General features: G+C 45.5%; 1 protein-coding gene across 10 annotated transcripts in view; it reads right to left on the reverse strand.

The window, feature by feature from the left end:
- Positions 1–5,863: 5,863 nt before the first annotated feature.
- The window catches only part of PAX2 (paired box 2), a 144,159-nt gene continuing 136,341 nt past the window's right edge, over positions 5,864–13,681 (reverse strand). For 5 of the 10 annotated variants that reach the window (XM_081191756.1, XM_081191758.1, XM_081191750.1 and 2 more), the window contains 2 exons: positions 10,870–10,956; positions 5,864–6,078 (listed from right to left, as the gene is read on the reverse strand). In XM_081191756.1, the coding sequence (XP_081047882.1) occupies positions 5,888–6,078; positions 10,870–10,956 (278 nt within the window). In that variant the 3' untranslated portion in view covers positions 5,864–5,887. Of the gene's footprint in view, positions 6,792–10,869; positions 10,957–13,681 lie in introns of all 10 variants that reach the window. The other 5 variants (XM_081191759.1, XM_081191753.1, XM_081191755.1 and 2 more) reach the window with 3 other exon arrangements.

Consider the following 13,681-nt stretch of genomic DNA (forward strand, 5'->3'; position numbering starts at 1 on the left):
GGGAGTTGTAGTCCCAAAACATCTGGGGACCCAAGGTTGAGAAACACTGCTCTAGTTGTTGTTGGGCTACAATGCCCATCCCTTGCCCCCTGGCCATGGTGGCAGAGGCTGTTGGCAATGGCAACATTTGCAGAGCACCACATTTGTTGCCCCCCAGGCTAGGTGATCTCTAGAATGAGTTACTGATTAGCAAGGTTGCCTCTATATACAAACTTTCCCACTACCTTTCAGAGGCTTGCTTCTTGGTTAATGATGGCTAGGGTGTTGAGTGCAAAGCAAGGGGCAGAAACTCTGGGCTTAATTTTCCTAAACGCAGCATGGAGCTCATTTCCAGGTCTGTACTGTGGCAGGAATAGTGGCAACAAACGCCTTTTTGCTGCATTTGCACGACAGAGCTGCGGACGCTCCAAGTCTCCCTATTTTCCAGGAATAGCCCCGGATTTACAGAAGCCATCCCGGTTTCTGATTTGATCCTGGAATGTCCCACTTTTTTTAAAGTATGTCCCTATTTTCACCAGATAACTGTTGGAGGGTGTGGAGTTGTGTGACCCCCGAGCCAAGAAGTTAAGTAACTATACAAAGTTTAGACTCCCTCCTTTCCTTTCCTTCCCAGCCCTACCTTTGGTCCACCAATATTCCAGTCCTCTCGCCTTGGAAACTTTCATGAAGCATCTAAAATAGCACAAATAGCACTGCCTTAAATACATATATATCACTGCTTAGACCTTCTAGAGTTGGGCTGCCCACCCACTTAAATTTGTGGTTAAAACTATGGTTTGTTTTCAACTCAGAATAGGCCCTTTAAAATTAATGAACCCAAGCTAGTCATGTCCATTAACTTCAGTGGGCCTGCTCAGAGTAAGGGCTTTCCCCCCACAGCTGGAACTCAGTTCCGGCACCTCTCAGGTAGGCACCATTGCCATTATAAGAGAGGCGTTCATGGTGAGCTCCAGAGCATCTTTTTCGGCAAAAATGGCACTGCTCAGAAAAGACTAGCGTTGACTATCACACTTGTATTCTCTTGTGCCAATTTACAGTTCAGGTAGGGATCAAGTCAGCCTACCTTAACCAAGTGCTGGCTGGTCCTTGTGGTTACTGTAGGGGATATCCCTTAACTTGGAGATCTCAGAGGTGACTCAATTTAAAAATAAAAGGCTGGGTTGGGAGGAAGTGAGCAAACAGAGATAAGCAAGCTATGGGTCTCTATGTCACAGGCTGACACAAAAAGAAATTGGTTGGTTTGGGGCAGATAAGAAATAAAAACAAGGAAATGAAGAATGGCCAGGTGGAGATGCAACAGCTTGGAGGGTGACATGGACAGAAGGTCCTAGCAGTCGTGGCTCCTCCTTTCTTAGTTTCATTACTCTGCACCCTAAAATGTGTGGAAACAAAATGGGCAGAAACTTGTGTGGGTAGGATCCAAATTAGGTTAATTCCAAGCAGGCCTTTATCCCCAGCAGGAGCTCACTGGAGCTCTGGCACCTTTCAGGTGGGCCCCATTGCCATTCTGAGATAACAACGGAGGGTCCATGGCACCTCTTTTTCTAGAAATATAGTACTGGTTCCAAGTTGCTATGTAACTCACATTTGTCTTTCCGGCACTGTGGTCTAAACCACAGAGCCTAGGGCTTGCCGATCAGAAGGTTGGCGGTTCGAACCCCCGCGATGGGGTGAGCTCCTGTTGCTTGGTCCCTGCTCCTGCCAACCTAGCAGTTTGTAAGCATGTCAAGTGCAAGTAGATAAATAGGTACCACTCCAACAGGAAGGTAAACGGTGTTTCCATGTGCTGTTCTGATCTGCCAGAAGCAGCTTAGTCATGCTGGCCACGTGACCCGGAAGCTGTACTCCGGCTCCCTTGGCCAATAAATTGAGATAAGCACCACAACCCCAGAGTCGTCCGCAACTGGACCTAATGGTCAGGGGTCCCTTTACCTTATCCCCAAAATAAACCAAGCCACCATGTGTAAGTGCTCTTACCGCAAAGGTTATGAATGATTTTAGACAGTTCAGTGTGAGAAAATACTTCAGATTTTCTTTAAAGGAAGACTCAAGAGGAGATAAGAGTGTCATTTGTTTTGTTTTTTTGTTTTTTGACAGTTTAATAGCTTCACATTGGTCTGTGATTAGTTCAGAATCTTTTCCTCTGTATTTTGTCACTATCCATGGGCGAGAAAACATGCAACAGCCCTGTCTCTCCACGAGGGCTCATCACCACTAAAGACACTATTCTTTTAAAGAACACTTACAGATCACCCAAGATGTCTGTTGCAACAGAAATTGTCTTGCTCCTCCCATCCCTACCATTCTGTAAACTCCCCCCGCCCTCCCGCTTCCCCCTTTCTGCAGCTGAGCCATTCCTGGTTGTCGTAAAGAAGGCTGTGGTTCATATTCCCTGTGGACTATGTCAGTGGCAAGAGCTGGTGGGATCCTTTCCCCCAACACAGAAAAGTAGATGCGGTCAAGGTTGTTTCTTTTTCTACCTGGGATGAATTTAGGGAGGAGATGCAGCTGAAGAGGCCAGTTAAATGAAAGAACAACATGACAAGACGGACGAGAGGGAGATAACAGAGGGTAATATTGGTTGCCAACCCGAAACATCCCCCGAGATTTCTCTCCAAAGGTGTCCAAATATTCAGGCGATACTAGCAAGCAAAGAATCACAACACCCCACCAGGTTAGGGTGTTTTCTTTTTATTCCTATTGTACAGCTGGGGAAACAGAAAGCACAAGGTGGCACAGCATGCCCAAATAAGGTCCCAAGGGGGGAAAAACCCCTCCAAAGTCTTCAATTCACCTATTTGCGTTGGCCATCAGACAGCCCTCTGTGGAAGGGGAGCAAAACCATAGGGAGAGCAATGGAGAAATATACCATGGCAGCAAAAGTAGAGGAATCAGGACACATGGGCAGAAATGCAAAAGATGCTAACATTTTTTTTCATTTTTTTTTCTTTTGCATAGAGATTATTTCCCCCCATTCAATTTTTTTTGTGTTTTTTTTTCTTTCCCTGCCTTTTCAATTTTTTTGTTTAGGTTTTTTTTTTTATTAAAAAAAGAGAGTAGTGGTAAGGTAAACCACTTTTTTTTTGGGGGGGGGGGGCTGCTGGAGGTTGCCAGGGAAAAGGCCTTGTCAGGCTTGTTCGTTCCCACAGAGTCCGAGTTTGTGCTGTGCTTTATTGAACACAGAGCTTTGTTTTCAGTGAGCACAATGCGATTCGAACAGTACAGACGGTGCGTTCTTTTATCTACACGATGAGGTGAGTCTGTTTCAATCACTAGCATGATGAAGATGGGAGAATGGGCTTATATACAAGAGGAATTGCCTTCACATTACAAACATCATCTTCCTACAAAGCAGCAAATTTCCCCCCGCAAATAACAAAATATTAAATAATTTTTGCATTTCCCGCATAGTCCAGTCCAGTTGAATCTATATGAATATTGATGGTTGTCTTCCGTAGAATATCATCACGTAAATCCCCCTTGTCGGTTACTAAACTTAACTATAATACTGCTTTACAATGCAACCCACCAACTGTAACTCAAAACAGCAGGGGCCCACACAAGAAATTCTTTGGCAAATGTAATACACATTTGCAGGTGGGTCTTCAGAAGACAAGGTGGCAAGACTAAGACTCAGCCTAGTAGTCCTTTGCACAGGACATTCCAAATAGAATTGCTTACTCTCTTTATGATCATGCCAGGCCAAATCAAAATCAATGTAACATTATCTATGTCAGCGGGCCCCAAATCAAGCCAGTGGTTATGGACAGACCCATATTCCCCTTCTTTTCTACCAGTGTAAGTAAAAGGTCAGACTGATAGGTCAGACTATTCTCAGTTGCATCTTCCTTTATTTGTGTTTTCCTGAACCAGATAATTTTAAGTAGGTGAGATGTGTCAGTGTTCTTATACTCTCTCTTTTCTCGGATAGCCAAAGTTGGGGCTTCAAGGACCTAACAAGTTTTCAGTTGACCCAGTTAGCTATTTTCCTTCCCAGACATTCTGGGGGTACATTTAACACTAGTCAAATGGGCAATCTTACATGTGCCGTTCCCCAAACAGAGTCATAAATACAGGCATAAGCAATTGGTGTGTGTGTGTGTGTGTGTGTGTGTGTGTGTGTGTGTGTGTGTGTTTAAACTGTTGAGCGATGTAGGGACCCTAGCTGGATAAGGCTGAATTTGGGATGAGGTTTGAGGAAGCACTGAAACAGTTTCTGTTTGCCCAATATTTCTTTGTGTGCACTGGATGAGATAAAAAAGCAGGTATATTTACAGAATGATTTCCTGCTACAACCTTATAATTTGGGGGTGTTAATGGCATACAGTATATAGCACAGATATAGGTAACTTCTGTAGGCCTGGAACATAAAAGCTTGTTCTTGTGAGTGTCTGTGACAAGCAAACAATTGTTTGAATCATCTCAGACAAATATAGGTGAATTAAAAGAGAGTTGGTCAATTCACCTGGGGCAAGCAGGTGACAGAGAAAAATGGAAAGGCGCCATTGGAATTCTTGGCGCTCAACATGCTTTGTTGATCCCTATAGAAGGGGTTTATAAAGCAAAGTATTGCCCCAAATACAGAGATCTCTTATTTCCCCTTGGATATGGCAATTTGGAAAAAGAAAAAGAAAACAGGGCTAAAAACCACACTAGTTTGAAATTTGGTCCGCACTCTGCCTTCTGGAGATGTAAACTGGAGGAGGATGTTGCGTTCGCCCCATGCTTTCCCTTTTCCCTGTTGATAACTGCTCACCACACACCAGATTTATGAAATATAAAATGTGAGCAAATTTTGTTCTGCCATCTTCTGCTTAAATGTCACCCTTCGATGCAACATCTAACCCTGCTGCAAATTCCACATGCAAAAACAATGTCTGTAAACCATCAGTTAATGCAGATGTGCCTTTCTGCATGAAATGGCTCCAATCTGCACGTTTATTTTGATCCTGGCATTTTGAGAGTTTGCATAATTTGGGATTTTTTTAACCATAGGATATTTCATGGTGTGGTCGCAAGAGGAGACGAGCGCTGCTTACGGAACTTAAAGCGGATGCCAAGATAAGAGGATGGAGAGTGATGCAGGAACCCATCTCTCTGCTGCAGCAACCTTTTATAGAACGGTAGCTGCGTGTTTTCATCTATGGGTCCGCAAAGACAGGAAATTAGCCTTAAAAAAAAAAGAGTGAACTTTTTAGAAATCCAAATTCTGCTCAGTTTTTAGGCATGCAGAAACAAGGAAATGAACAGCCCCCAGGAACTGGGAAGTTGCTGTGCTGACTGATGTAAGACTCAGTTAAAACAAGCTTGAGGTTCAAGGATAAAACACCTGCTTTTTGCTGTATGCCACTATTTCAGAATACCACAGCTCCATGAAGAGAAGATACACCCCCCCTTACCCCAGACCTCTAGTCCATATTGGTATAGCAGAAATGGAAGGACAGAGAACCAGAAAACATTCCCAGTTAGTCTGGAATTGTTTTTGTCCAGTGTCACATGCCCGAAATGTTTCTACCCCTTCAGCAGTGATTAATGAAATGTGGCACACCAGTCACTGGGGGATTTAAGCTTTTTCCTTCATAAATCTTGCTGGAGTTGTGTATTAGGTGAACAAGTCCCCCCACAGAATACACTTGCACTCCTCGCCGCCATGCATGTAACAACTCCGGCGCGTAACAGAAAAAGAATGAAACCTAGGAATGGAAAGGGAGAACTATTCTTCATGTCTGCCGTTCAGGCTGGGGAGCTATTTCAGCTTGTTTTTGCCAAGACTTTTTGATTTTTAGAAAACGGGGGGGATTTGTTCATTTCCCTCCCCTCCTTTTTTTGTTTTTGTTTTTTTACAGACCTTCAGGACAAAGCATTAAAAACAGTTATATTTATATATCTATTTATATAGTTCTTCATTTTGCCAGCGGGTTGACATCGCTCCATCCTCCTGTCCGACTTGACTGTAGGTGTGTGTGTGCATGTGTGTGAGAGACTTGCCGTCCCAACTCCAGCCCGTAAGGTTATGACATCGGACGCAGTCGTTCTTCGGATGGAACGGTAAGGAAACCAAGGCCTTATTCAACCAACCTATGGAGGAAATGGGAGGGAAACGGGTCACACAAAACAACCCTTGTCGGACACACAGAGAGGATGACACAGGTCTTTCCCCCCTTTGCTAGACCGAGCCAGAGTTGGTCCCCTCTGGCTTCCGGAAACCGTCGCTTATCATGCGGAGATGTTTTTCTCTCTTGGGGGAGAACAATGAGTTGATACGCAGCATTCTCTCCTTTGTTACTTTCTGTCCATACCACTCCCAAAAGACGACAGTGCAGGCTATATATTGCTCAGATTCCCCTCAGGCTTAAGAGGGTTGGGAAGCCTCGCATGGAAGGCTAGAGAGCTGAGGAACAATTTGCATGGGGTGATCTGAAGTACTGCAGTGGCAATAGCGACAGGAGCAGGAGCGCTGGCCGCAGGCCTGCTTTTGCCATCAATCCAGTGAAGTAGCTTGGTTGGGTTACAAGGGGCGTGAAGTTCTCAAAAATGTGCGGTATTCCAGTACGTTTCTGCAGTCTGAAAGAGGGCGGAGGGGGCAGAAGGGGCAGGCGAGGGACACGGAGAAAGTTTTCTTCATCCTTCCGAGCGGCGCAGAATGTTCATCAGACAGGTACAATATGGAGGCCTAGGCTGTCACCCTGCAGTTTCATGTGGTTTCCATGGTAACTAGTGGCGGTCATAGGCAGCGGCAGCAGTGGGAGGTGCGGAGCCCCGGGATGTGGCACTATAATAATAAGGGGAACCTGAAAGTTAACACAGGAGAAGAATGGACTGATTGAAAGGACATACAGTAAAATAAAATAAGAAAAGAAAGGAAGAGAAAGAGAGAGAGAGAGCGAGAGGCATATTAAAAGGAACTAGAGACAGAAACCCAAGGATGGGGACTCATTAGTGGCCAATATAAAGAACAGGGAACCTGCATTTGCTAAATTACATAGTGCTAGTCACACAGAAAGAGTTCTGGCACATTAGCTGCATTCTGGATTCCAGTTAGATGCTGTTCAGGAGGATAACCTAGATTCATAGGAGCCAACTCCTAGTGGCCGAGGTCCCTTTGGCCTCCCAGTAAAATATTTGAGGGGGTCGGTCCAAGTTGATGGACATTGCCATTCAAATGGTATGCGTCTTGTGATTGATTAGGTGGGGCAAAATATTGGGCCCCACAATATTTATTTATTGGGCCCCACAATATAGATTCCTCGTGTAGCAATTGCCACTTGCCTGCATTCATAGGAATATTTCCCCAAAAGCACCTCACGGATGCTAAATGTCAGATTTGGAACCCTCTCTGCTGATCCACCACAATTACAATTCAGAATGTTTTGTAAGGAATGTTATGCTGCTGAAAACCTTCCTTTGTGAGCCTGTTGATGATACCTAAGAGCTCCAAGCTTCCAAAATACAGTAGTACCTTGGGTTAGGGTAAATACTTAATTCATTCCGGAGGTCCGTTCTTAACCTGAAACTGTTCTTAACCTGAAGCACCACTTTAGCCAATGGGGCCTCCTGTTGCCGCCGCGCCGCTGGAGCACGATTTCTGTTCTCATCCTGAGGCAAAGTTCTTAACCTGAAGCACTATTTATGGGTTAGCAGAGTCTGTAACCTGAAGCGTATGTAACCTGAAGCGTATGTAACCCGAGGTACCACTGTACCTGGGTTTCCTGGTCCACTCCAGTGGGGGGAAGTACTGATCTGGTTTTTTAAATTAAAGAAATGGGTACATAGCCTTCTTTGTATCATGTTAAATATTCAGGGGTGTTGAAAATCAGGGGGGGCAGGGGTGGGCCTTTAAAACAGAGCTGCAAAGCAGACAGCGATTAAACTGATGGACAAGGGGGAGTTCGTAAAAAAGTGTGACATATTTTACAAAAGGGCTTTTGGTTGCCGCTAAGGGCAAGGCCGATTTTTGCAACAACAAAACCAGAAGTGCAGAAACCTGAAGCATGTGGTGTAATGGATCAGTGTGTCTGGCTGTTAGCAGTCAATTTTAAGGGACTAGAGGGGAAGGTGTAAAGGTAAAGGTAAAGGGGACCCCTGACCATTAGGTCCAGTCGTGACCGGCTCTGGGGTTGTGTGCTCATCTCGCTCTATAGGCCAAGGGAGCCAGCGTTAGTCCGCAGACAGCTTTCCGGGTCATGTGGCCAGCATGACTAAGCCGCTTCTGGCGAACCAGAGCAGCGCACAGAAACGCCGTTTACTTTCCCGCCGGAGCGGTACCTATTTATCTATTTGCACTTTGATGTGCTTTCCAACTGCTAGGTTGGCAGGAGCAGGGACCAAACAACGGGAGCTCACCCCGTTGCGGGGATTCGAACCACCGACCTTCTGATCGGCAAGTCCTAGGCTCTGTGGTTTAACCCACAGCGCCACCCGCGTCAGAAAGGGGAAGGTGTAGGAAGGGCCTGAACCAGCAAAAGTATGGAATTGCTTCTATTCCTTCTGCCTTAAGTTGCCCATTAAGGAAGCTGGACTAGATATGCCTTTGCTCTGATGCAGCGGGACTGTTCTTATGTTGTTGCAATGTGTGCAGAGGAACTGGTCAGATTCTTATGGTGGTGTGTGTAGGACCAGAGAAAGGAAAGGGTCTCAGTAACAGCCAAATCAACTAGGTATGACACCCGTGGCTTTTTGGAGAAATACCTTCGCAGGTGGAAGATATCCTTGTCTTTGAGTTTCTTCACACAGTCAGTAAACAACTGCTTTTAACGCACTTCAATTTCTGATGCGTTTACATGATCAAGGGGCTAATCAGATGCAGAAAAGAGATGGAAGCTAATGAAAAGAGCCCCGTGAGAATTAAAGACTCTTGTCTCAAATCTGTTTCATATTAGGATAAATGGCTCTGTAAATAGCTGTGAGGCCTTCATCTCAGGCATGCAGAGATGGGGATACTTTGGAATTCGCTGCGAGTACACAGGGGAGCTCACGTGGGAAAGTGGGTGGGATAAAACCCTCTGGGGTTCTGTGCTTACACAGGAGGGACTCGATAATATTTATTTTGCCCGTGCATGAATGCTTCTCTAAAATGCCCAGAGATCATGATGTATTGAGAGGGGATGTTGCAGGTCATCTTGGGTCTAGGGCTAACTAATCCTCATCTGGTCTGACTCCTGAGTCTTCCAGTAGCAGTCTGTAGGAGGGCTAGACTTGCCCTGCCTAAGTAAATTGCAGCGATGCTGTAGTCTGGAGCTACTCATCCTATCTTCTATTATAACAGACCCTCCAAGTGTTCCTAATTTCCAGGGACAGTCCCGGATTTACAGAAGTTGTCCCACTTTCTGATTTGATTTCAGAATGTCCCATTTTCCCTTATAATGCCCCTATTTTCATCGGAGACATGTTGGAGGGTATGGAGTTGTGCAACCCCCCGAGCCAAGGAAATAAGTAAGTGTACAACTTTGGACAAATGAAGGCAGCCCTATATAGGGAAGTTTTTAAATGTTTAATGTTTTATTATGTTTTTATAGATGTTTGAAGCCGCCCAGTGTGGCTGGGGAAACCCAGTCAGATGGGTGATGTACTACTGCTGCTATTATTATTTGAATAGGACGTCCCTATTTTCATTGGAGAAATGTTGGAGGGTATGTTATCATGGTGGTCCAGAAGGCCGCACCCTGTCCTGTCAAATTGGCAAACTTTTGCAACAGGAGTTTCCATAGCCTCTTTTTTCACATGCCTTTCATAAAATGGGGGGGGGGGGCAGCTGGAGACATAGCTGTTAGGAAAACTGAAAGTTGCATGAGTGCTGCACACATTCTTTTCTGTTGTTATCTCTGTTGTTTTCTGGTCAGTTAGGTTCTGCAGGTTTCTGAAATGCTACAAAACCCTACAGAACCAGTTTACCAGAAACAGTTCCAGAATTAGTACACTCTACGGGACTACAATCTGTTTCTAACTAGTTTGGTCCTGTAAAAACTGAGGTATGTAGCTGTCTGAACACCACTAGCTGCCATTTTCAGGTTTTGAAAAGCTTCGCTAACTTAGTAATAGTGAGATATTAACGATCCTGGAATAAACTATGACTATTACTAAGCTGAGGGACACGGGTGGCGCTATGGTCTAAACCATAGAGCCTAGGGCTTGCCGATCAGAAGGTCAGCGGTTCAAATCCCCACAACAGGGTGAGCTCCCGTTGCTCGGTCCCTGCTCCTGCCAACCTAGCAGTTCAAAAACACCTCAAAGTACAAGTAGATAAATAGGTACTGCTCCGGTGGGAAAGTAAACGGCGTTTCCGTGCACTGCTCTGGTTCGCCGAAGCTGTACACCGGCTCCCTCGGCCAGTAAAGCAAGATGAGCACCGCAACCCTAGAGTTGTCCGTGACTGGACCCTAATGGTCAGGGGTCCCTTTACCTTTACCTATTTACTAAGTTACTAAAGCTTTTTATGCCGTTAGGTCCCACTTCTTTTCCACACCATCAAACACTGCCCATTGTCTTATAGGGTTTTCTGTTAATTGATTTTGCCAACGGTATGTGCTTAGAAACTTTGGTGTTAAGCAATGTATATACCTTGTTCAAATAAATAAATAAATAAATAAATAAATAGCCTTGCAAATTAGAGAAGTGGGCAGGGGTGTGGAGTGGGGGGAAATAACTAAAGGTACCTCATTTGTATAAATGATCATGTCATCCTCAAATTATTAACTGCCAGGAACAATGAACTGAGCTGATGGCTAAATGATGGAGTCATTTGGAGGTGGGAATGTACCCTCCCTGCCCCCCCCGGCCCCCTGGTGAAATAGAAACAAATAAGGAAAAGAAAACAAGGAGACAAACAGAAGGAGAGAGCAAGAGATGGAAGGGGATGCAAGTGTTACTCACTTAGTAACGCAGGATTGCTGAACCTCCAGGCCTCGTTGTAGGTTGTGTACTGAGGGTGGCTGTAAGGATTTCCTGAGAATTCACTCCCTAGGAAAGAGCAAAGGAAGGGTGAGTCATTCATTAAGTATGTTTCACACTGAAAGTGGGGGAGCAAAATTGTGACAAATGCCTAACAAGGGAGAGGGGGAGCGTGAAGCCACACTTGTGAGTTTTCTCCTTGTTACCCTTGTTTCCTTGTGCTTTCTCCATCTCCCCACTTTCACCATAATAATAATTTATTATTTATACCCCGCCCATGTGGCTGGGCTTCCCCAGCCACTCTGGGCCGCTTCCAAAAAATATTAAAATACTGCAATACATCAAACACTAAAAGCTTCCCTAAACAGGGCTGCCTTCAGATGTCTTCTAAAAGTCTGGTAGTTGTTCTTCTCTTTGACATCTGGTGGGAGGGCGTTCCACAGGGAGGGCGCCACCACCGAGAAGGCCCTCTGCCTGGTTCCCTGTAACTTGGCTTCTCGCAGTGAGGGAACCGCCAGAAGGCCCTCTGTGCTGGACCTCAGTGTCCGGGCAGAACGCTGGGGGTGGAGACGCTCCTTCAGGTATACTGGACCGAGGCCCTTTAGGGCTTTAAAGGTCAGCTCCAACACTTTGCGTTGTGCTCGGAAACACTGGGATTTCGTACCATGATTTCGGCTTTGCCTGTGTGGATTAACGCAATGCAGACGTTAAACATCTATTTCTGATGTGCTGTTTCGGAGGATTTGGTCTGCCTGTCCTATGGACACAAATTGTGAGCTGGCGGGAAGGGGTGGTTTCAAAGGGTTGTGTGCAAAGCTGCCGTTCCACTTGCCCAAGGGGACGTCTCCCTGCTTTCCTCTCCCCCTGCAGCCACCAGCACACCCTCAAAATCTGCTCCAAGCGGTTGGGAGAACCCTCTGGAGCAGATTTTGGGGGTGTGTGGAGAAAGAAGAAGAAGGGGCAGTCCTATTGTGTGAGTGGAATGCTGCTCATACAGTGTTAGATACAACCTCAAGGTGTTAATATATAAAGTATGTTGTATTTTCTAGGAAAGCTCAATTTCACCTAGGGGTGGATGAATTCCTTAGTTTTGATTTCTCTCATTTTTCCAGTCTTAAGTACTGTTCACCACATTCCTGAATTAGTTTGTGGTGTGTCGTTGTCGTTTCAAAACCATCATTTCACAGTGCACATTTTCCCTTGTAGACACATTTTTGCAAACAGTTCCCCCTAAAGTTATGCATTTTGTATATTGTTTTCACTAATACGTGCATTATTTTTTCCTCTAGGGGGTTGGTTACATGATGCTCAGGGTCCTGTCCAAGTCTACATTTCTATGATTCTAATATACCATATTTTTTGCTCTATAAGACTCACTTTTTCCCTCCTAAAAAGTAAGGGGAAATATGTGTGCATCTTATGGAGTGAATGCAGGCTGCGCAGCTATCCCAGAAGCCAGAACAGTAAGAGGGATTGCTGATTTCACTGTGCAGCGATCCCTCTCGCTGTTCTGGCTTCTGAGATTCAGAATCCACCCCCCCCTTGTTTTCCTCCTCCAAAAACTAGATGCGTCTTGTGGTCTGGTGCGTCTTATAGAGCAAAAAATGCGGTACCTTTTTTCCTGTTGGATAATTGCATCACAAAATTCGTAGAAGTGCAAATTTCGAATGTGCAAATTTCGTGTTTTGGCTTACGCGTCATTTCAGGGAGCGCAAATTGGGTGGCTTTGCAAAAGAATGAAAATTGTGCAGAATTTCTTCCCCCACTCCTGTAAGGAAAGCATGTGCAGGGACTTGTCCAAGTCAGAGAGGAGTTTCTTCACAAAGCCCTATCTGTGTCTGTAAAAAGAAGTCTCGGCTGCTCCCCCTTCTCCCATCTGTATTGTCACCCTAAACTGTTTACAGTGAATCTGAAGTGCAGGTTAAGTAGAGGAGAAAGAGCCTCTCTCTCTCTCTCTCCAGAGCAGTCAAGGGGATCCAGGGAGGGAGAAGCAGCGAGTGTGAAAGGTGTTTATTGACGAGGAGTGAAAGGAAACGTGCTGCAGGATAATGAGCTTTTGAGCTCAACTGTGACCAAGAGGAACCGAGCTATCTCCTTCCCCGATCACTAATGAAACACATGTAATTTCCTCATCAGCACTGGATTCTGTTTAACTGCTCCCTTTACAGCAGACCCTGGCTGTGACCTGCTCTCTCGGCTGGTCCCAAAGCTTTTCTGCCAAAGCCTGGGATGTTCTGTAAACGTTGCCAAGGAGTCAAAAGGCAAGCGGAGGCCAGGCTTTTGGGGAATAACAAACTCCACGGAGCAAAAGGGTCCCTGGACATTACAGGCCTGCCCTGAGGAACCACCACCCCAGATCGTCAGGAAGAGCTGTAATTCAAGTGGCACAGCATCATCTATTTTGCATGCAGAAGTTCCTTGCTTAAAAACTCAGCATCTCCAGCTAGACAGGGGAGAGAAGTGTCTCTGAAATCCAGGAGACCCGCTGCCAGACAATTAATTGAGCTAGATGGTTCAATGGTCTGATCAGATGATCTTCAGGGTCCCTTCCTACAATACTATGAGTCTGAGACTCAATCTAAAGCATCTTCCTATTCCATTTTCAAGCAGCAGAAATTCCCTTTCACTAGCCTCATAGTGGGACGTGGGTGGTGCTGTGGGTTAAACCACAGGGCCTAGGACTTGCCGATCAGAAGGTCGGCGGTTCGAATCCCCGTGACGGGGTGAGCTCCTGTTGCTCAGTCCCTGCTCCTGCCAACCTAGCAGTTCGAAAGCACATCAAAGTGCAAGTAGA

This window comes from Podarcis bocagei (assembly GCF_964188305.1).
Source record: "Podarcis bocagei genome assembly, chromosome: 4".
NCBI classification, from domain to species: domain Eukaryota; kingdom Metazoa; phylum Chordata; class Lepidosauria; order Squamata; family Lacertidae; genus Podarcis; species Podarcis bocagei.